Below are 24,137 nucleotides of genomic sequence, written 5' to 3' on the forward strand. Positions count from 1 at the left end.
ATGTTACTGTTTCCATTTGCTGTAGATACAGGGCAGATCCAGCATCATTTTAAGTCTGATTGTCTTGTTATTTATTCACCTCCCCTTGAACCTTTTTAACACTGGACTTTTTTGTTTTTTAAACAAAGGTGTTTATTTTGGAAATAATTTTATTTATCTAAAAACGCACAATTGCAAAAAATTACCTTTTGAAATACATTTCTTTATAAGCACTACGAAATTTTATGTAGCAAGAAAGTGACCAGACTTCTCTAGATACTCATATTTGAGCTGAGCTTCCCTGGAAGCCGTGGCTCCAAGGAAAGCTGCAGTGGAACCAGAGAGGTTCAGGCTGAACCCTGGGAAGTGCTAAAGAAGCTGGTATAAATAACCAGGCTGGTTGGCATGGAAATGGTGGGAGTAATTTGGTGCCTCCATGATATTCTCCTGCTGATTTGAATTTCCCACATCTCTCCTGAGAGCAGCAGCCTCAACTTTCTGCTGAGACGCCTCAGTAAAATGGCACCTTCCATTAATGATACCAACCATGTTCACAGCAATTAATGGCTTTTCTTGGTACCCTATACAAATATTCCCAAATTTTACAGGAACTAGTTGAAGATGGCACTGCAGTTTTCCTTAAAGTAGAGAAAAGTAGGTTAAAAAAATCCACTAAAAGCATATATATGTATGTAACCCCCTAACCCTAATCTTAGTTCAAAAAAGTCAAGGATTGTAAGCTTTCTTTAAAAAAAAAAACAACCACCAGAACAGGCACAGGCTGCATTTGAACTGTCACACACAAATGTATACATTGGCACAAGCCCCTGTCCCACGTGGAAGCGGCACTGGAGCAGCACAGGCTGAAGGATTTCCTCTGGAGCACCAAGCGCAGCCCTGCTCCTCCTGACAGGCACATGGAATGGAGACACTGGAACGTGAATCCACGGCTGTTCCTAAAGCAGTGAGTATTTCCATTGACAGTAATGAAACAAATCATTGATTCAATGAACAAATTTAGCTGGTTGACAATTTTCATGCAGTTAAAGACGATGACTCCTTCAGATCAGGTTGAGATTTTATAAACATTCACATTCTGTAATGAGCTTTCACAGTTTGAGAGAAGGGGCTGATCCTATGCAGAATTCCATACACAAAGCATTTATTTTTTAAAAATTTCCAGGTGTTTAAAACACTGCTGAAGTTCCACCGATAGTACCTGATGTACTATTGAACATGTAAAAGTCTCTGCACCAAAAATGAGTTTGCTTTGATAAACACTGGTTTTAAACAAGAACCCTGGAGGTAAAGAACCATCCCAGAAGGGAAAAATGAGGGAAAGGAGCAATTCTCTGCAGGAGCAAGGCTTGTAGGAATTTGCTTGGCATGTTTATCTTCTTTTCCCAGGTTCATGTTTAACTCATCTCTGACAGAGAAATGCGTCAGCAAAATACTCTTAATTTTTCAATTTAAAAAAAAAAAGAAATCATGAAACAAAAGGGTTTCCCACCCCCCAACCCTTCCCAGTTCCTAAGTCTGAAGAGGAGGAAATTAATAAAAACATAAATGGCTGCTTTAAAATATACCAAGTAAAAACTGAATTTGCTAGTAACCATTTGCAGAAGAGGCAAAGTAGCAGTTATACAAATTACACAACATCTATGGTAATCCTTACATTAGTATAAAGTGATTTCACTGAAGGAATTATTTCAGTATTTCACATTACAGTTAAGATAGAAGGTCTGGCAAACGCTGAGCCCTCGGTAATAGCTGCTATCCTAGATTACACACGACAGTTTTAAGAAAGGACTCTTAAATGATCTACATCCGTAATATTATTGGCCTTAAAAATAAAAAATAAAAATAATCATTTGCAATACCTCACAGAATCTTCATGTTAAAGCACGACCACCTGTAAGAGTCCTTGTCAAATAACCTGCAAATGATGGAGCCTCTGCTGCGAGTGCTCAACCTCCCACCTGTGTGACCTGGCACCAGTCGCTTTCAGCTGAGAAAAGAATTCAAGTAAGACTGAGCTGTGCTGGCTCCCTGGCCGTGGCGCTCATGTGCTCGAGGTCCACACGTGCATTTGTTTGGCTATTTGGTGCACGTAACCGATGTCAGGCCTTTGATCTGGGTCAGGGTATATGCACATGCTGACCAGCTCCCGCAGCTGCAAGACAGCAAAACAGGCACACGTGAGGGAATCTGCTGCTGTCTCCCTGGAAAAGGCTGCAGGAATGTCTGCCTGAGCTCTGGAGGCTGTGCCAGAGGAGGGGAACCTCTTCTGTGCAGATGTTGCTGGGCAGAATCCAGGCATGTGTCTGTCACATGTCTGTGTGTCCCACCTCCAAAAGAGCCAGGAAGAACCTTTTTCACCAAATCTTAACTAATGATTTAAATCTTCCCCAGCCCCAAAACATTTTACATCGTGGAGGACCCAGCCTGTGCACCCTGGGCTGGGGAGAGCATAGGACAGAGGGAGGCACCAGTGGCACAAGCAGCACACAGACAAGGAAAGGAGGAAACCAGAGATCACTTCCAAGATGTGACTGAGCTGGGAGGTGAGGAAGGACCTGCCAGTAAAGGGGAACTGAGGGAAGGGGGAGCCCGAGCAAAGCTCTCAGGAGCAGCAGCTGTGCTGCCTCTCCTACACCCAGCACTAAACCCGCTCAAGCCTTTCAGCATAACGAGTCTGACCAGCACCTGTGTATCTTAAGCTCCTGGACACAGCTATGAGACCCTGGTGCTTCCTGAAAAACCTTTATGAGGAAGAGAAACTGGTCATTGATTATGTTTAATAAATAAAATGCAGAAGGGCTGGAGTCTCCCCACCTCCCAGCCCTCTTTATTGTGCACATGAAAGATTGTAGCTTTTAATTATACAGACACTGAAAGCTGCTGGTACCCCTGAGGCACCAGGAAAAACAGCCTTGAGCCTCTGATCTTCTCACATCCTCCCAGTAGCCACAGTGCCAATTATTTTACCGGTAATTAAAAGCATGGCCATAGAGCTATCAGGCACTCTGCTTCAGCCGCATTAACAAACATACCCGAGGTTTCCAGCTCTGGATGGAGCAAGGCCCAGGCCTTGCTCCCAACCCAGACCTGCTGCCTGGCCCTGCCCCATTCTCTGGTGACTTTGAGCAGCTCAGGGCAGGGACATTGCTGCCTTCATAACCCTGAGACCCCAAGGACTGAACACGTATCAGCCCTGACCACGAAACTCCCACAAAAAAATGAAAATGCTTCTAGAGGTCTGCCCAGGGCCTGTGCTATCAGTACCACTTGTCCAAACAGTAGCTGTGCTCCCCCCTGTGCATGCAGCACTGACACAGCCCAGGCTGTTCTGTCCTCACAAGCATTCAGCAGCACCTACAGGACCCAGTGGGCTGGGCCTGGATCAGCAGCTCCAGTTACCAGCAAATTTGTTCCCAATATGGAAAAGCAATCCTGGCTGGATCCCAGCTCCTCCTCCCGCTTCCAGCAGCCTGCAGTTGCTCACAAGGGGATCTGGACTGGGTGAGGTACAAAAGGCCACAGAGGAGAGGAACCATCCGGAAAGGAAATTAAAGCAGGGGCTCTGCCCCAAACACTGCCTTCTTCTTTCTTGTTCCAAGGAACCAAAATGGATGGTGCTGGTGCTGGAGCCCTGTTCTAATTCCCTGTTTGTGCTGTTCCAGTGAGCACCAGCAGCAGCTGAGAAGCCACAGGCACAGCCTCCACCAGCATCCTGTTAATAGTTCATGAACCATCTGCAGTTCTCTGGGACCCGGCGCCTTTGAGCGCTAAACCATCCTTCTCACCCCGACTGTATCACTGCATACACACACTCCTTAGCACTGCCAGAGGGAAGCAAACAGACAGTAATTGTAAAGACAGGAAACACATCTGTCAGCTTACACTAATTCCTGCTGCCAACAGGCATACCCTGAGAAATGCAAGCTGCAGTAGCACGGCAAAGGCCCAGCAGAGCTGGGCGCTGCTATGGAGCATGGGGCAAAAATATTTTAAAATTCACTTCTACAGAGTAGTTCTAAAAGCATTGTTTTGCATGAGTTACTAGGCAGGAAAAATGAAGCAAAAAGTGAAGTGTGGTGCAGGGTCCCTCCCAGGGTGGAGGCCAGACCGGCTGCGCTCGGTATTTCCCGGCATCCTGCCTCCTCCTCAGGATGCTGAGGTACAGTGAAACAAAAGCAAAACCCCATAGGATATAGTGAACATTTAGAATTCCATTAGCCATTTCCTTTCAAATAGAAGGCAACTGTAAGGAATGAGGAGGTTAAGGAAAACCAGCTGCTTTGTCTAGGTGAGGCAGAAAAAAGTCAAGCTCATCTTGAGAGGCCCCGAGGAAACCCAACACACGTGTCTGCAGCTGGGCGAGCAGGAACTGGGACATTGGATTTATGCACTGGTTCAGATGCTGCCCCCCATCCCTCATGTTCAGACACAAAAACCTGGATTTAAAAAGCCCCCATGCAGCTGCTGTAGAGGTGCTTATTGCATTAAACTAAATGGCTTTTATTCTTAAAATGAATCCTTCCCCACTTCGTCACACACTGAAGATTTCATAAAAAAACATATCAGTGCTCTTTTGTGAAATGTTTTATGGGAAAGGAAACAAGGAAAGGGCTTTCCCATGGCTCACTGCTGGTTTCTGCCAGCATCAGAGACTTTCAGTTCCACAATACTCCCCACATTAAGAAATCCTTTTTGTCTTGATTTAGTTTGTCAGTATTCAGACACCACAAAAGTAATTTGTTCAGCCAGGTATCCAGGACCCCCTGGCCATCCCCTGTTCTTCCCTAGATGTGGGGCATTCTCCTGGGCTCTCTTTCCCTGTGCCTGGAAAAACTTCACTGCACTTTCCCATTCCCCTACAACCACACTCCCAACTTACCTTTTCAGAATAATGTTCAGCTGGAAGAGGTGGGTAGTCACATTGCTCTATTTTTTGGCACAGAGAAAACAGGTTCATTTTATCTCCATAGAAGGGACTTTGCAGAGCTGCCATCTGGAGAGAGAAAACCAGAAAATGTTTCAGAAACAAAGGATTTGAGAGCCCTCAGTGCTGCCAGTTTCCAAGAGCCAATTCTGTTCTCTGCCAATGAGCAGAGCAAGGGATGCTGCTGCTCCCAGCCCAGGCTGCTCCAAGACCCCAACAGCTCTGCAGCCCCTGTAGGGCTGCTGCCAGGCTCTGCCAGGCTCCCCAGGGAAAAAAACCCAAGAAATGGGATGCTCAGACCACCAGCCCATCAGCAAGAACTCAGCTGGCTCTAAGACAACTCTGAAACCCTCTCAGATACAATCACCTCTCTCTATCTTTGGGCATTTAGCTGCTTAGAATATGAAGAATCTTATAAGCATGAGCAATGTACTTCACCTTTTAATAAAACCCCAAAACAAATGTATCTCCTGCTGGAAATCTGCTATTTAGAAAAGAGTATCCCAGGCAGATTTGAGAACAAAACCACTGAAAATGTTCTTCATCAATCTGGTCCTTTTCCTCTTTCAGTTTCATCCCGGGGCCAGCTGAAGTTATTGCTTCTCACTACAGATTAAGAGGGTTATTTGATAATTAATGGTCTGTTGCTCATTACCTGTGCAGTGGAAGTGTCTGGAGAACTCTGGCTCTTTCTGACACACCGTGAGCTCCCAGCAGAATTCAAGAGAGCCAATACCAAATCCTCCAGTCTATTACCCCGCAGCGAGGAACCAAGATTGATGGATTATTAGTGATTAGACAGAGAAGTGGTTTTGTTTGGGCTGGATTCCCAGAGGCACTGCAGGAAGGGGCTGCAGCCAGGGGGTGTTACCAAAACCTCACCACCACTAACACACATCCAAGTGCTCAGCAATGCAGGACACACCAAGTTAACTCGGTTTAAAACATACACCTATCTTTTAAAGAATTTGAAGTTATTATGTTTCTTCCTCACTCCTTACCACTATCAGGAGTTACACTAAGTTACTCCTCACAAACCCACAGACCTGAGGGTGAAGAGTCTCCTGACAGGATCCCAAAGAACCCAGCACTGGGTGAGAACATTTGGAAGATTTTTTGAAGGGAAAAGGTGAAGTGTCACTGATACTTCATTACTGTCATCACAGTAGTAGGAGAAAAATTACAGAGTCCAATTAGAGACTCTAGTCCCCAAGCAGGAGTGATAGCAAACTGTTCTCAATCAGTTAAAACAAACTGGAGAACCCAGCACGGACTGTTCCAGGGAGAGCAGTAATGGGGGCATTAGGGAAAACACAGAAAGCAAGCAAGGGTTAAACAAGTCTCCAAGATCTCAATACACACATCAATAATGCCTGGGAGGTTGAGAGAGGTTTTCCAATTCCCATTAACTTTTCATTCCAGGTTTTCAAGTGCTCATGTGCAAAGGGAAGGAATGAAAAGGAAACACTGTGGGGTTCAGGTTGGTAAATGCAGGGAATTAAAGTGGAAAGAGAGAGCACCCAGTTGTGACTGCAGCAGTCAGGGCTGCAGGGCCATGACCACAGGCACTCCAAGTACCTCACTAACTACAGTTTGTGATGCTACGTTAGGGTTTGCTCCTGACATTTTGATTAGAGCAATTACCCCAGGCCAGGCAGATCTCCATGGAAAACGCCCACCACGCAGCATGACTGGTTCAAACATCCAGGGATGGGAATCCCTGTTAGTGTTTAAATTGATCGTCTTGCCAGAACTGCTGAAGTCATTGCTTGTAGCTACATTCTGGGAATTAACAACTTATTTTTATCCCCTCCAAGTTATCTTGCTGACAGATATCTACAGGAAGTGAGGGATGAAGACAGTTACTACTATATTGATAAGATTTAATAAAAATCACTGTATGATTATCAATGTCAAAGTTAAGTGGTGCTATGTGGCATCATGTCCCAAAGCCCTCAATGTTCCCTAAGTGGATTCCAGTGGACACACGTGTCTCTGAAGGCAATTTGTACATTAAATCTCTCTGCAGCTTATCTACACAATCTATCTGGAGAAATATCAGAAGTGACTCATACCCAAACAAGCATCCATTCCTTACTTCTAAGCCAAATGGAAAAAACATTCTCCTTGTAAGACATTAGAGCAGATAAAACAGTTCCTTCAAAGACATGCAGATCTGATGCTTAATTTTCAAAATTCTAGAAAGTTTAAGAAGTCAAGTAGTTGTTTAACTCCTGAACATAGAATTGGTACCTGTCCAGTCCTCCCTGGAATCTGCAATATCTCACAGCTCCTGTTCCCTAAGTTAAGGCTTACCTACGTAGGAAGGAAATTTAAAATCGCTTCACATGCCAAATCTTTCAGATGTTACCGTAGTACTGCTACTCCTACCAGAGAATTATGTTTAGTGTGCAATTAATTCAGCTTCTTGAAATACAAGGAGTACCAAGACTCCTGTGCCATAAGGGGACCATATTGCCTGCAACAAAAACATATCTTAGCACAACGCTAAATATTTCTCTCTGCATAAATCTGGAATCCCATCTCTGGGAGCTCAGCCTGGAGTGACTCAGAGCAACCCAGCACTGCAGCAGCACCCGAGTCCAGCTGGGGCCACCCCGACTGCTCCCGACAGACCTAGCCAGGCCAACACCCCAAGGCAGGGCCACCAGCCTCAGCTCAGAGCCTTACAGATGTTACAGAAAATTTACTTTTATCCCCTCATGTCCTACAATGTTTGCTTAATGAACCAGCTGAAGTGCATGCTCAGCTATAAGTAGTTTTCACATCTGATGTGCTCACAAAATTCACTACTTTTCTGTTTATTCTCTAATTTAGTGTGATTACCAAAAGTTGTGTTGAGAAGCAAAATGTCATCAGTTCCCATAATGTGTTAACAAAGAGGATGTGAACAATATTCTTGACTAAATATCCCAGAGATTTTTAATTCTCTGGGTGGGGATAAAAGTTTTCTAAGTGCTGGCATGCACTGTTGCTTGAATAGGAAGAAGCATCCATCTACAAAAAGATTTCAATTATAAAGGAGTACAATACTGTTTGATACCCTTTGATCCCTACTAAAAATGAAATCACAAAACCAAAAGCACAGTTACAAAGTCATAACACTTATTTTCAGAATAGATGTAACAGCTTTTAAGAACCACTTGCACACTGGACAGTTCATCCAAATGTGTCTGCTCTGAGTCTGTGCCTCAAGCTGTAAGACAATGTACAATTAGAAAAACTTCCAGCCATAATGTAGTAGTTACAGACACAGATTTCACATTACATAAAACCTCTGTTTTTCTTTATTGGAAGTTTCCAAAATTAAAATACTGCAATTGGTCAGAACTCCATCTAAGAAACCAGTAAGTTGCATTCAAATGAATTTGCTATTTTTGAAACAAATGGAGTCAGGAAAAGCTCTGACTATGCTGCCCTAGCAGAGCTGTGCTCCCAGCAGGAAGGAGGGATGCAGTGAGCTGGCTTTTCATGGCTTCATCCTCCACTTCTGCTGCAACCCAAATTAACTCTGTGCAAGTGCTGGGTGGCACAATCCCTTCATTCATGCTCAGAAGGTGCACGGCAACCACAAAACGAGTCAGCTTTTTCTAAGGATTCTCAGCAAGTTGACTACAAGCAGTCTGATCTACTCAATTCCTGTCCCAAACCGTGTGGTTCTGGAAAACCCAGGGGGAAAAAGTGAGAAGATACTTGCCTCGTACAATAAACAGCCCAAAGACCAGATATCAGACTTAAAGTTATAGCCGTTCTCGTGTATTCGCTCTGGGGACATATAGTAGGGAGTTCCCACTGCAAAAACAAACAAAGCTGGGGTTAATATCTTACAGGTGACTGTGCAACCTGTGTCATACAGAGAGAGACTTCATTAAAGGCTCAGGTGTAGCACAAATTGCTGATTAGAACCAGACATCCCATACAGAGCAGAGAATGGTGAACATGGTTGAAAATATCTTCTGTATTTCTGACATGTGGGAAACGTTTTGCTTCCCTTGCAGGCTCCCAAGAACCTTCAGAGTGTCTTGGATGGGCAGAGCCACTGGAAGGGATCATCCCCTTGGCTCACCAGACTGCACTGGGGGTCTTGACTGTGACACCGGAGCAGGACTCGGGGCCAGCACGTGTTCACCTAACAGGGCACAGAGTGTCACAGGGGCATCTCTGACAGGTCACCAGGACTGAAGGGGACACACTAAGCCCAGCACCAGCCAGGAATGCAAAACCTGTCTGAAAAAAACAAGATACTCATTCCAAACTTTAAAACCCTGCTCCAACTTGCAGTTATGTCAGAAGCTGGAAGATTTCTATGTACTTTCAAAAGTCTGTATTTTATCAAAAGAAATTTGCTCAGTATTTTGGACAGAAGTTACAGGAAATTATTAATAAATTCCTTACCTCAAAAAGGTTCTTTTTTAAATCCTAAATAAGTTTCAGTTGTGGTACTGAAAATACAAGACATCCTGGCAGTCTCAACTACATCAAATAATCCTCAGATACATCATTTATTAAAACATTGAAGGACTGTATATGCTCTTTTCTCCTGCTTCCCCTGCTTGTCTGTCCCCTGTCAATTTTTTTTTTTTCCTTTTGGCATTCCAGTTTATCCTTCTCCTAATTAAAGACCTTTCCTCACAAGATGGCAAATGTTTAATTTGCCTGTAACATTCAGTTTACAATTTCTCCATTTGAAATGCTGCCTGAAGACAGCTGAAGGACTAATAAGCTGAAGGATGATGCTGGAGGTGGAAGAACAGCCACCACCTTCCCCAGCACTCCTATGGAGGGATCACTGTGGGAAACAAATGAGTTCTGGGACACAAACCAACAATCTTGAGAGGCAAAACCCAGGCCCTGGCACCTGCACAGGTGACCCAGCACAGAGAAAGTAATTTATTTGGACCCTCAAGATGTTCAGCAATCAGCTGCCCTGTGTGATGAACTCAACTCAGGCTTTCAGGTCATTCCCTTCAGAAATTAGTTCCCTTTCAATGTGAAGTATACTCTAATGAGAAGTTACATTTTTGCAAATCCTATGAAAACTACAACACAGGAAAAGTAACACAGGGAGATCACTTTGTTTCCATGCTCAGAAGGCACAGGTCAGCCTGGCACAGCCCCAGACCTGGCTGGGTTTAATTGCCCGTGACAGGCCCCTGTGTAGGGAGGAGACCAGAGCCCTGCTAGTAGCTCAGGATTTTTATACTGGACTACACAGAGAAACTTCCCGGGATGCCAGGAGCAGACAGGATTCATTCAGAGGCTTTCCATGGCTCTGTCCCATGTGCATGCAAGACCCACACGATGGGCAGTACAGCTCTCCAAGTAATTCCCACACATCTGCCAGGTTTCTGTACAAGAACTGACTTGGCTGGGATAGCACTGATTCATTTTCCTGCTTAAAAATATGCAGCTGCAGAAGAAACGATGATTCATTCCAGGAAGTTGTGGAAGACACTTCTGGAAGTCCCCACTGAGCAGCAGCGTAAGACACTTCCCACCTGCAACTCCTCCTTGCTGCTGCTCTGCCAGCCGTGCCAGGAACTCCGGGAGCTGTGGAACACCCAGCTGGCAGGAGGAGCAGCAGCCCCACCTCTGCCCCCTCGGCTCCCTGAGGTGCCAGGGGAGCTGTGGCTGCTCTGGCACTCCGTTATTCCAGGTCACTGCATGGGCACCTCGGAGCAAATAACAACGTGGGGGCTCCGGAGCCAGGCCCCGCTGCCACAGCTCTGCCCCACTGTCGGTTCCAATCACACCTCCGGTACCGTGCCAGCGGTGACAGGGCTGTGGCAGGGCTGTGGCAGGGCTGTGGCAGGGCTGTGGCAGGGCTGTGACAGGGCTGTGGCACGGCTGTGACAGGGCAGTGGCACGGCTGCGACAGGGCTGCGACAGGGCAGTGGCAGGGCAGTGACAGGGCAGTGACAGGGCAGTGGCACAGCTGTGACAGGGCAGTGACAGGGCAGTGACAGGGCAGTGACAGGGCTGTGGCACGGCTGTGGCACGGCTGTGGCACGGCTGTGGCAGGGCTGTGGCAGGGCTGTGGCAGGGCTGTGACAGGGCTGTGACAGGGCTGCGACAGGGCTGTGACAGGGCAGTGGCACAGCTGTGACAGGGCTGTGACAGGGCAGTGGCACAGCTGTGACAGGGCTGTGACAGGGCAGTGACAGGGCAGTGATAGGGCTGTGACAGGGCTGTGGCAGGGCTGTGACAGGGCTGTGACAGGGCAGTGGCACGGCTGTGACAGGGCTGTGACAGGGCAGTGGCACAGCTGTGACAGGGCAGTGGCAGGGCAGTGACAGGGCAGTGACAGGGCTGTGACAGGGCTGTGACAGGGCAGTGGCACAGCTGTGACAGGGCTGTGGCAGGGCAGTGACAGGGCAGTGACAGGGCTGTGACAGGGCAGTGGCACAGCTGTGACAGGGCTGTGGCAGGGCAGTGACAGGGCAGTGACAGGGCAGTGACAGGGCTGTGGCAGGGCTGTGGCAGGGCTGTGGCAGGGCAGTGGCACAGCTGTGACAGGGCTGTGACAGGGCTGTGACAGGGCTGTGACAGGGCTGTGACAGGGCTGTGGCACAGCTGTGACAGGGCTGTGACAGGGCTGTGACAGGGCTGTGACAGGGCTGTGACAGGGCTGTGGCACAGCTGTGACAGGGCTGTGGCAGGGCTGTGGCAGGGCTGTGGCAGGGCTGTGACAGGGCTGTGACAGGGCTGTGACAGGGCAGTGGCACAGCTGTGACAGGGCTGTGACAGGGCAGTGACAGGGCTGTGGCACAGCTGTGACAGGGCTGTGGCACGGCTCAGCACGTCCCCGGCCCCGCTCAGGCGGGCACTGGCCCGCTGCAGCCCATTAACGGCTCCGGGAGTGCTCCACGCCTCAGCTCATCTCGCAGAGTCCACCTTGCACATTTACCTATCATTACTGTGGTCTTGTCAGCAAATGTACAAACAAGCAGGTCTCTGCGTTTCAGAACCGATGCATTAATTTTTAAATAACTGTCATGATGAAAGACTGACAAGACCAATTCTCTTTATGGCCTGTCCAACATTACGTGGGAACCTCCTGTAATGAGCATCTTCTAGAAAACTGCACAAGGCTTCCAGTGCAATCAGTCGGGGCTCGCCATTGCATCCCATTAGTCAATTTGACAAGAACAGTCTAATCCCAGACTATTAATCAGAAACTTTCTTCAGCATTTGCCCTGCTGAAAATACAAAATACTGCTCAGATTCAACATTATTCACCTGGTGGCACAGTAATGCATTTGAAGTTATAAAAACCATAGGGGAGATTAAGGAAGGAGTCTCCTGCTCTGTTCCTGGAAGTTGGAGCCCTTCACTTGAACATCAGCCACTCCAATGATGCCAGAGAATTCCTGCTCTCCCAGCACTGCTCATGGGCAGCTACAACAGTCTTGGCATGGCTGCAACATCCAAGGTAGGGAAATGCTAATTATTCTCAGTTAAGGTTAGGAGCAGAGTCTCTTATTTCACCAGAAAAACACAAAGGTGGTGGTGGCAAAGTTATTCCAGAAATGGAATTCAAATTCCATTCCTCTCACATGTGCAAACACAACTCAGCCACAAGCGATGCTTCCCGAGAAACTCATCCCTGCTCATGGGCACAACCAAATCTGTTTCACACTTTTAGGAGGCTCTCAGAGTCTCATTCACTGAGTTTGATGTAACCCAAACAAGCCTTGCACAGCAGAGTCTCTCCCACACCTTCACACAGACTGCATTAGACTGAAATCAGTGCAGAACATTTCCAGATATTTCTACAGGCTCTATACATTGAGGTTTTTAAATGCCTACATGCAAAACAAAAAAACTGCCCAGTTTTTCAAATAGCAATAAAGGTTTTCCAGAAATTAGCTTTAGCATGAGCAACACTAGTGCATGTTCCATGAACACACATATGGCTCAGAAAAGTATCTGAGGATGTTTTAGTGCTATCTGGCCATGCAAACACAGCAGGGAAGCAATTCTGCTGGAAAATGAGTCTGGATCTCTCACCTGGCTCACCCTCTCCATCCCCACTTGTAGGTTACCAAGAAAAACATCCAGCCTTATTTAAAAGGAGTCAAGTTCTCAAGTATTCCTTTCTAAATTTTTGCATTCTTTGGGGTGTATTTCCAACAAGGCACCTCAGATCTTTTCCCAGAGAATTTGGGAACTAGCTGAAGTAAACCTGTGCAGACTTTAAATTCCTTCAAATTTCTGTGTGAGGTGCCCACACTAATTTTCATGCGGGAAGCAAAAAACAAAAAAGCAGATGAAATCTACTTACTCATAGAGGAAAACAACATTTTGTGCATAATATTGCAGCTGTTGTTACAAGACCTGTTGCCCTAAGCTCTTTTTTTTTTCCATTATTACTATTGAATCACACAACCCTACCAAACTCTTTTACAGTTCTGTGATTGGGTTGGGTTTTTTTGGTTGGCTGGTTGGGTTTTTCACATGTAAACAGTACAATCCACCTGCAGCAATTCTGCATCTCTCTTTTCTTCCACAAATACTGTACTAGAGGAGAGCCAAGAACTCAAAGCACACACAATATTGGCCAGTGACATTTTCAGTGGATTTCTTGTGTCCATTTTGTTCTTACCAAGTCCTGATTACCAGCCCCTCCAAGCCCTGGGATTTTGTTTCAGATGGCAAACTGACTTGGCAAGGAAAAGAAAAAAAAACTAGGCAGACAAATGGTCCATTTATTGACGAGCTCTTCAGTTCCTCCCTGTTCACCCTCACATCCAAGCAGGAACCAGAAGGAACGTGTAACACCCCATGTACTCCAATCCAGGGCTATTGGCACGTTCTAAACTGGGAAGATTTGACTTACGTGAATCTCCCAAAAGGAAAATCTGCTCCAAGTATATTCTTGTCCAAGAATAAATAATAAATCATCTGCTCCAAAACAAGACTACTCTGTGTAAAATTGGTTTCTTTTGGGGTTTGGTTGGTTGTTTTTCTTATTCCTCTTGTTTCTTCAAAATGTAAAGCCAGTCAGGAGCTCTGGATAATGCCAAGTTTATTTGGCTAAAAATGGACATTATACCAGTTCTCAAAAAAGTTATCCGTTGTAATATTAATGGAAATTCTCTGAATTTGTTACAGCTCCTATTAAAACAAGAGCTACCAGCTTAATGTTGAGTTTACCAAAGTCAAAAATAAGGGAAGGAAGGTGAACCACCATGTTGTAACAAGTAGTAAAATTCACCTCAGCTACACCCAGTACCTTTAAAACATGAATTTGCTGGTAAGGCTTGTACAGGAAGAGCTCATCCTTGTGGAAAAGCATCTCCTGTCTTCTCTCCAGGGAAAAGGGGCAGTGGCAGCTGAGGCGGCGCCCTGTGAACTCCCGCAGCCCCAGCCGGTTCCTGCTGCCTGTCCCAGCGCTGCGAGAGGCTGGAGGTGTCCGTGCTGCCCCTCTGGCAGGTGTGCCTCTGGCAGGAGTGCCCGTGGAGGTTTTCCAGGGGCCAGAGCTCTCCCTGCCCCACGGTCTCCGTCTGCCCCGGTGCCACTCCCGGCTCCCGCCGGCGCTCGGAGCACGGCGCTCGCCGGCATCTCACGAGCTGTGTACAGGCAAATCTTTCATTTTTCTTTCATTACCTCGGCATGTACTGTCACTTAATTTTTATGTATGCAATCCTTCCTGACAAATATGATCTGCTGCCTGGTAATTCATCTGACGTTCATTCTGTTCCTTGCTCTAATTACGGCTCCGTTCCCGCCGCGGCGGCGGGCGCTGCCGAGCCCCTGCTACACCTGTCAGCCGGGTCGGGACTGCCTGATGGCCTTTCATGCCAGTCTGCTGCTAGCAAATACAACCAAAGGGAGAAATGAGATGAATACATTTGCATAAGCCACACATTCAATTCATGGGTCAGCAGCCAGAGAAATGATGGTTCAGGGCGGTTGCCGGGGCAACGCAGCACTGGGAAGGGCCCGGGCTCCGCGTGGCAGCCCGGCCCGCGCGGCCGCCCCGCTCTGGTGTGGGTGATCGGCCCTCACAGCTCCTTCAGCCAATGTCTTAATTAAACCAAACCCAAGATCAGTTGATTTCCCGCTGCTACAAAACCTCTACCTCTGGCAAATTATCAAAAAAACAGAAAGAAGCTTCACATCTGCATATTTTCTGATTGTTAAAATATTCTTTTTCACTTGGATCCAAGTACTGCTGGAAATGGAGATGTGTCCATCCCTCCCACAACCCCTCCAGTCTCACTCACTGCTGCTCCCTCAGTGTCCTGCACCTCTCACCTGTCTGCAGGATGCTGCTGCTGTGAGGAAGGGCAGGGTTTGTGCGCCAGGGACTGAGCTCTTCCTACTCCAGCTTTCTCAATTAAGAGAGAGCAGCCCTGGTAAAGGTCACAAGCTTGGCTTACATGTGCAGCCAGTTTCCAAGCCCCAATTTATTCTTATTAATATAATAAGTGCAGCAGTCAAACTGGATAAGATCATATAATTAGACATGATCATATTTTGGCCTGTTCAGATGATGTGATTTTAACTTCCTGTGAAAAGGATTTATTTTCATCTATTAAGTATGGTGGGGATATATCCTAGGACAGCTTTTGATACAAAGGGAAATCTGAAATCTCCTACTTTATGAAAGTAAGCTATAGAAATGCCCTCTATCTTTTAAGCACATACAAAAGAAGGCAGGTAGCCCAGTGCTGCTGGCCAGTATCAGCAATGAAATTTGTTCACATCTAAGAAAGGATTCAGCAAGACACACTCAGCATTGGAAATTGCACAAACACAAATAGCAAAACAAGTATCATGTGTTCCAAAGTCAGCGGAGTCAGTTCGTTTAAAAGAGTTTAAATATTGCACCAAAAGCCAAAGTTCCTTCACTGCTCAAAAAATTCAGACCCATTAATAAAAATGGAAAATCAGCCACCTCTCAAGAGGTTACAGACACAATTATGAAATACTTTATACTGTAAGACTTGAAGAATGAACTGCATAACTATGCAATTTTCTATAGCACTAGAATTAATGTTAACGGTAAAAATGAGGAAGACAACCTTGAGATATGTGGAAGATATGAAGAAAAGCTGGATATTTAAAACATAGGCCAGATTTCAAGTAAAGTCCCTTTTTGGGACAGATGAGCCAGGAGGACTCACCCACCTCAGGCAGTCCCAGCCCCAGTCAGGGCAGAGTCCTGACCAGCAAAGGTAAAAAGGTGAAAGGTGTTGGGGGTAACAGTGAATTCCAGCAAGCACAGTGCAGTCAAAGTGCTATCTAGAGTGGAAACACTGCCTTTGCTACATTTGCTGTAAAACACACACCAGGCCAGGCCTTCCAGAAAAAACAGATTTTAAACCAGAAGATACCTATTAATGCCTACGAAGAGCATTTAAAACACAGATGGCTGGAAATGCAGCCCCCATCCCCTGACTTCCACTGGTGTCACCATGGGAGGATGGACATCCTGTGTTTGAACATCAGAGCTGACAGTGCACGCCAGGCCCTGTTTAACGAGTACCAGCTTACCTAAGGAATGTGCTGCAGTGGTTTTAGAACTAAAAAACCGGCCTAATCCAAGATCTCCCAGCTTCACCACCCCTGTGGCTGTTATAAACACGTTGGCTGGTTTTATGTCTGCAAGAAGAAAAAGGTAAAAGGTCAAAGCCACAAAAGGTTATTTGGTTCTAATGCTGCAATAGAAGCATTGCCTGGAGCGCTCACGGTACAAAGAGGCTTGAGCAGAACCGTGTTTCTTTACAGCTTTGATAGGCTCAATCTTCCAAGGCTTCAAGCTCTGCACAGACACAAAAATCAGAGTGTACTTCCCAGCACACAAGAAATACCAATGAGGGAAAATGTAGGAAACAGCTCAACAGAACAGAGGCAAGCTCTTTAACTGCTGGAAATCAAAGAAATGAGCCCAGTTCTCTTTGGGAATGATCACGTTCCACAGGAAACTGCACTGCCCACCACCATCTCCTCATGCAAAGGGTTATTACTGTTCCACACATACATAAATTCTGGGCTCGACACAGCCCAGCTGGTTCATGGAGGGTAGAAATCCCTACAACGCCAGTTTCCCAAGCAGTCATGTCAGAATGGAGTTAGAGGCTCTTTCCTCACGTTAGAGCAGACTCTACATGAGAGGCTCCCCATTTCAGCCACCAATTACAGACCTAATTCAGGTACAATTGATACACTGCATCAGGGGATGTATAACGGAGCAAAACTGATAGCACATTGCTGAAAAATATAGTGAAGAATTCCTTCCTTCAAAGGAGCAAGGAAATAACAAGCAGCTGAGAGGGGTGCTGGTGCCTTTTGGGAAATTTGCATTTCTTGAGTCCAGTCCTTCCCAAAGCAATAGTGTAATTTTTTGGATAGAGCTCAAAGTTCTAAGATGTTCTGAGACAAGAGATTTAAAAATAATTAATGAAAATTGAGAACAGGTTATGAGAGCATGGGACATATTTGTATTAATATTTCAGAAAAGCCTGCAAGACAGAAAAACTCTTCTCAACTCTCTAAGGTCACAGCTAATATAATGAAGACTATTTCTTAGAGTTCAGTGTATCCAGGAGTCTCAGCATTTTATTTCTGACACTTTTCTAATGGCAAGTTTGACACTTCTACTTAATATCAGTGTCTGGAATACAAAGCAGCTCATCTTCCTAATACCACACTCACTTCGGCCTGAATGCTTTAACAATGAGGCAGAGACAGAAGGAGAAATCCATCTCGCAGGCTCCAGCCTCTCTAAACATGCATTGGCTGAACATCAGCATAATTGTTTTTGAATGTAGGCGCTTACTAATTGGAACATTATATTATTATTCAGTGAAAAGAGACTGAATTAATGTTACCTCTGTGCATCACCCTGCGGGAGTGCATGTGTTCCACTGCACTGCATAACTGCACAAAATATTTCCACACCGTCCTTTCCGGGATTAACCGTTTCTGCTTTTTAAAATACTGTGGGAGGAAATAAATAAAAGATCAGTAAAAAAGCAACATATTTGACTCGTTCCTGGAATTGTGTTAGTCAGCTGCAGGTTGCTCGTGTCTTCCAGATCTGCAGCTGCATGACTTTTCTTCTGATTAGCTTTTAACTCCTCTTCTCTGTGTGAAAACTTCGATGCAGTTCACTAATTAACAACTATTATGAAAAACATGCTTAAATAGGTTTGACATTTTTGAATGGACACAATTATGATTAGCATTAATCTCCTTAATTACCTTGCAAAACATGTTTAATGCCTCAAAACAACAAATGTCTCAAATATTTTGCCTTAAGAAACAAAAGACCATTAAAAACCCCCTTGTAAACGTTCATTATTGCATTGTCTACTAACAAGGATAAGGAAATCTGCTTCCCTTTTTTAAAAGATGGCCAGAGCATCAATGAAGTATCCATGTTTCTTCTGTGATCAGGTAGAATAATATATTCTATTTCACGCACAATAGGAATAGCAAATGAAGGGCACTCTCTAGTGAGACAGAGCCTCCTGATCAGCTGGGTGTGCTCAGGCGGCGCCGAGCGCAGCCGGGCCCGTCCCAGGGCCCTGTGGTGCCTCCGAGCTCACAGAATAACAGCAGCACAAAGCAGCACCACGGAGTGCAGCATGGCCCTGGCTCCCTGCAACACTGAACTCTCCTTCAGCCCACGACAGGAGAGAAGAGCCAGCTGCACACTTCAGGGACCTTCAGCTGCTCTCCTTCCTTTGCAGGGGGGCACACCAGCCGTGCCTGGCACTGCACTCCGGCATCCCAAAACTGCAGGCTTCGCATCGCTGCTCCCTGGCTTCTCTACAGCCAGAGCATTAACAAAATGCTTCAACACTTCCAGAGGTTTCCCACTGCTCCTCGAGCCCTGGCACACGGGGTGGCACCGGGAGCGCCGCGCGCCCTCTGCCTCGCGGCAGCTGCGCGTCCTTTGCGGTGTACCCATCTCAATTCCCATCTGCAGGAATAAAGGATGGGAACGGCTTGCTGCCCCTTTCTGCATCTCGTGCTTTCCCCTCTCAGCACTGACATCTGATGTCCATTGTCACATTCTCTATTTTATGTGAAATGCTGTTACCAGTTCGTGTTTGACTCAAGCAATGGCAAATTTTCTTTTGCAGATCAGCTGTGAAGGGGCACGACTGTGCAATTCCCCAGGCAGCAAATCTGACAGATTGCAACAGTCTCAACCCAAAACTCGAGAGAGAGCACAGAAGAATTACAGAGGGTGATGGAGAAAGTGTTATATACACAATAAAATTATTTAATTCTCATTAAAATATTTAAGAGTGGGTATGCAAGACCACAAGTGATAATTTTCTAAATGTCATGTCCAATAAGGTTTGCCTGACATTTACAAGGAAGTCCCAACTCTCCAGTGGGTTTTCCTGCAGCTCTACATCCCTCATAAATAATGCAGGCACCGGGGCGTGACAGAGACAGGCCTTGGGTTTATCACCCTCACACCTTCCCAGCGCTGTCAGCGCTGTTCCACTGAAAATCCACACAGGAGCTTCAGCTCCCGGGGAGGGGAGAGGGTGGCACAGAGGGACCGGTGGGGAAACCCCCCCTGCTGCACTGGAGCTGCATTTAGGAGGAAGCTTTTGTTCCCTCTTGGGTTTAGGGCTTGGTACTTTTTTTTTTACCTGTTAGAAATAAAAAAAAAATTTAATTCCTAGATTTACATCAGTTGAAAAACTTCATTTATATGACCTTGATAAAAATCAATGCATCTTCTTCATGTCTGAAGTACAGAAGGAACACAGAGCTCTGGACACTGGAAGCCAGCACAGCCCAGCACTGGGCAAGGCACTAATACAAGACTCTACTAGTCATGTTTTGGAAAATGTAACTCTTATTATAATGACACAAAGTTATTTTAAAAAATTAAATATCCAACCCTGATAAGTAAATTGACATATTTGCCAATATTTTTAAACTAAAAACTACAGATGTCTAAAAAAATACAAGTATTTCATATAATGAAATCTTAGCACTCTGTAGGTAAAACTTTTGTAAGCTAAGATTGCAAAGTCAAGCCCAGCAAGGTCTCACACAGCCCCAACTCCTGCTCTCACGTGGCCCCAATTCCTGCTCTCACAATCTTTGGGTTTTTTCCATCTACAACCACCACCACAAGAAGATGTTTCCCAGGTGGAAAAGGGCAGAACCCAGCAGAAGCCCAAGGAAGCAGAGGGGAGGACAAAGGCAGAGCTGCTGCTCAGGCAGAAGGAGCAGCTGTGTCCCCCAGCTCCCCGAAGCTGGGACAGACCCCCTTCCCCTGGAGGGAGGCTGGACTGAGATCTGGGGCTCTCCCCAAGAGCGGCTCTGCCAGCTCCCTGCTCCCAGCTCTCGCCCAGGGGCTCTCCTGTGACACCAAGCAGATTTTCCTGGATCCTGCAAATTTAGCCATTGACTATGGACTGAATGGGTAACTTGTTTGACAGCCTTTGGCCTAGTGCCTCATAGCTCTGCTGGCAAAGAAAACAAATCTGTTAATAAGATATTTTAACTGTGACAACAAGGAGGAGGAGAACTTTCCAAATATTCATTTATGATAATTACAGAATAATGATGGCAAAAACCAGGTAAAACATGGTGAGAAGGTTGAGAGTGCTAACAAACATGATATAACACATCTGTTCTCACAAGGGATGTATGTCTAAAGATTAACATGTCAAAGAAAATATAAAAGCAGGTGGTAACAGCTTAACTAAAGCTGGTTTGCAGCAATACAAGTATTCCTAAGAGCAACATAAAAGAAGAACAAGTACTTGAAACATTTTCTCAAACCCAAATCCCCATTGCAAAGAAAGTCAATAGACTTCCTTGAATGTCTTCAGAGTGGCAGACAGGCAATGTGAATAGTGAACCCAACAGTAATTAAATGTCCCCATCAATCACGGACTGAGTAAATCAACCTTGCAAATAACACACGTGTCCCACCACATCTCAGACACTTCCCTCTGCAGCAGCAGCCAGAAACTCAGGGCATGGCCTGGGGTATTTAAAATGCCAGCAGACACTTTAGTTCAGGTCTGGAAGCAACCTATGGGTGTGCAAAACTGCAAGAGGAGGAAATAAGTGCTTCTAACCCAGCTGTGCTCACCCCACTGCCTCAGGTCTGCCCAATCCTGGAAGTCTGCAGCATCTCCAGGATGGACACATCCTTACCTTAATCATCTGAGAGAGATCCCCAGCATCAGCCAGCTCCAGGACAATGTTGAGTTCATTGTCTTCAATGAAAGAATCCAAATACTTGATTATGTTGGGGTGGTTCAGTTGCTGCAGAGGGAGGGAATGCAAGAGGAACAGTTACAAGGTGGTCAGGCCAACTCCCAGACAACGCCTGCACCTCCTGCGACCCTCGCGCAAAACGTTCACAGTGGCTGCACCCGCAGCCTGGGCTGAACTCTCCAGATAAATCCTGTGAGAAACAGCATTTCCCACTGCACAGCATCCTGGAGATGTCCTCAGCAAAGAGCAATTCCACCCAAACAGGGTGAAACAACCTCTTCTACTGGAAACTTGCAAAACATTTAAAAGTAATGTCCTGAAGGATGCCTTGTTAAGCAATAACCAATTTTTCCTCCCCATTAAACAGAAACAAACCCCCAGCTGTTGGTTACAGTGCTCAAGGTCTCTTTGCTCCTTAAAAGAGCAATAAAACTAGATTGAAACTTTGAAGGAGGACAATAACACACAAATTGTACATGTCAGTTTATTTATCTGATTATTTATGCTGGCTCCTTCACTAATTCCTTTCATTTCCGTATAGCTCGTTCTTATATTTACAACTGATGCTTGGTTGTTTTTTTTTAATAGAACCCAAAAATATCGCAGATCCTCTTTCTGAATGTAAACCTTGGCATTCTTTTCCTCCCTGACTATTGAGCAACTGGCTCATGTTTACCCTTCTCTACAGACTCAGGCAGTAACTGCATGAATTTGAACAGAAATCCCTAAAATCACAGGCACAGAAGTAATTACTTAATACTTTCAGAATGAAATTTGCCTAGCTAAACTAAATTTTTAGCCTTTTGCATTTACTAAAAATAGATATTTAAAGTGCAACACATCTATGTTTTTAATCAACTATTTAAAATAAGCTACTAAGGCATTAAAATCACTACTTGTTTTAATCACTTAGGAACACTCTGGTTTCAGAGCTTTTATCTAAATTATCATTTTTCATGTGTGATATTTATACACACACATACATGACATGTATAGGCAAAACTGCTTTCTCCTTTACTGTGTAAGCTTTATTTGCCAATCTGAAACAATTTGTTTCACAAAACAAAACAAACAAATAAAAACCAAAACCCCCCACAAAAAAGGAAAATAAAAAAAAAGAAAAAAGCTATTATAAAAATTCCTACCTTCAAGAGGTCAATTTCTTTAATGCAATCTTGCCTTGCCTTGGCATCCATCATTTCGAAAATCTTCAAACACAAAAATACAGAAGATAAAAATGAAACAACAAGAAAGAAGTACTTTATACTTTAACAAGCAGTTGGTGTTTCCTTCTCCAATTTGTACCTCCTCTACTGTAATGAGTATTCACACAATCCCCAGATCAAAGAAAGATCAATGTTTTCTTTATTTTGAAACCATCACAGGGATAACATTGGAGTAAAACTAATTTTAGAACCCACAGGCAATATTCTAAGGAGCACGAAAAATAAAGATACAACTTTGTGATTTTTCTGCTGTGATTTTCATTGGTTTAGTTACTATTAATTTCATATAGTAAATAAAAGACAAAATGTTTACTTTTCTCTTTTAAACAGATACAGCTTCCACTGATTTCTCTGTAATAATTAACAATAACTCTGAGCATTAGTATTCATTGTGCAGTGATCACTGAGTCACTGGAAATGAGAGTTTGGAGGATCTGTTGAAGGATTAATGGAAAATTTCTTCAAACAAAATGCTGTTCTGAATACTGCCCAGCACTTCATCCAAGTTTAAAAAACCTACACTTCTGACATCCAAGTTTTCACAAATTTTCTCCAACTCCACCAGCAAGCTGCAGCCTCTTTCCCTTCCACGTTCCTGTGGTTCAGCTGTGGAGGGACAGCAGCTCCTCATGGCACCGGCACTGCCACGGGGCCTCGCTGCTTCACAAATGTAACAACAATTTGGTGAACCCTTTGCACGAGGCAAGAGGTGAAATTCAGCGTAAATACGAAAGGGCACCAGAGCTGTGTAATCCTGATGTGGACACAGGGAGCCCCTGTGGGGTGATGGGGGATGAAGGCCCTGCAGGGCAGAGTTTTCTGCCTCTGGATCCCCCGGCAGGCCTTGAAACATCCCCGTGCCACCGGAATCTCACCTGCACTTTCTTCAGTGCCACGGGTTTCCTGTCCAGAAGACAAGTTGCTTTGTAAACTTCGCTGAACTGGCCGCGTCCGATCTTCTTCTCGATCTGAAAATCTGCCAAGGTGCAGCGATACGGGTACGACGTTAAATGTCTCTGTCAAAGGAAAGGCAGTCAGGGAGCTGAACGAGCCACGCGGCCCCTCCTGCTCTCGTGGCCAAGGCTGCAACCTGGGCTGAGCGGGATGGAGAGCAGCCCCACCACAAACACATTCACTCCTCACTGAGCGGTAACACAGGCTGGAGGAAGCCAAATGGCTTCTTTAGAAAGGGAATTAAAGTCTCGCCTTCCGTGTAAGTAACTAATTAATCCCAAACTGCTCTCCCTCGTTCCACAGCCTCTCCTCAGCCCTGCCTGCCCGTGTCGCCTGGGAGATGCGGATGCTGCAGCCGAGCAGTCCCAGGTAAACACCCAGCCAGGCAGGGAGACACAGCCCAACGAGGAGCACGGCCTCCAAGGACCGCGACTGCTCCCGAGAGCCCTCCTGCTCTCCTCTGTAATTAGCACGGCTGCCAAAAAATATTTAAAAAAGAAATTATGAAAATTAATTACTCAAAGTTAGCACATGTGCCAAGTAGAACATTTTCGAGTTTCAGCATCTTGAGCTGTTTCAGAGTTTGCACAAAAACCCACAAAAAGAGAAGTTCCCAGCTGGCAGAGCTGGGTGGGGAAGGGTTTCCCAGGATGAGCCATGGCTGGGGCCAGAGCACTGCGCGGTGGAAGGAGCACCCATTGCACTGCCAGCTCCTAACGCAGAGGGGGCTGCGACTGACACTTGGCATGGGGAAAGCTTTCAGACAGTGTTGGGACCTGCAGCTATTTCTGAAGGCA

The 24,137-nt window shown here is 45.6% G+C and overlaps 1 protein-coding gene across 1 annotated transcript in view; it reads right to left on the reverse strand.

The window, feature by feature from the left end:
• Positions 1 to 47: 47 nt before the first annotated feature.
• Positions 48 to 24,137, reverse strand: part of NEK6 (NIMA related kinase 6) — a 47,822-nt gene continuing 23,732 nt past the window's right edge. Inside the window, exons 3-10 of the mRNA XM_005529168.3 lie at positions 23,262 to 23,402; positions 22,306 to 22,368; positions 21,098 to 21,208; positions 17,785 to 17,893; positions 16,448 to 16,555; positions 8,643 to 8,737; positions 4,880 to 4,993; positions 48 to 2,152 (exon numbers count right to left, since the gene is read on the reverse strand). Coding sequence (XP_005529225.1) covers positions 2,042 to 2,152; positions 4,880 to 4,993; positions 8,643 to 8,737; positions 16,448 to 16,555; positions 17,785 to 17,893; positions 21,098 to 21,208; positions 22,306 to 22,368; positions 23,262 to 23,402 — 852 coding nt within the window. The 3' untranslated portion in view covers positions 48 to 2,041. The remainder of the gene's footprint in view (positions 2,153 to 4,879; positions 4,994 to 8,642; positions 8,738 to 16,447; positions 16,556 to 17,784; positions 17,894 to 21,097; positions 21,209 to 22,305; positions 22,369 to 23,261; positions 23,403 to 24,137) is intronic.

The sequence above is a fragment of the Pseudopodoces humilis genome, chromosome 22 (assembly GCF_049639895.1).
Source record: "Pseudopodoces humilis isolate 2021_Gansu_Grassland_sample_001 chromosome 22, ASM4963989v1, whole genome shotgun sequence".
NCBI classification, from domain to species: domain Eukaryota; kingdom Metazoa; phylum Chordata; class Aves; order Passeriformes; family Paridae; genus Pseudopodoces; species Pseudopodoces humilis.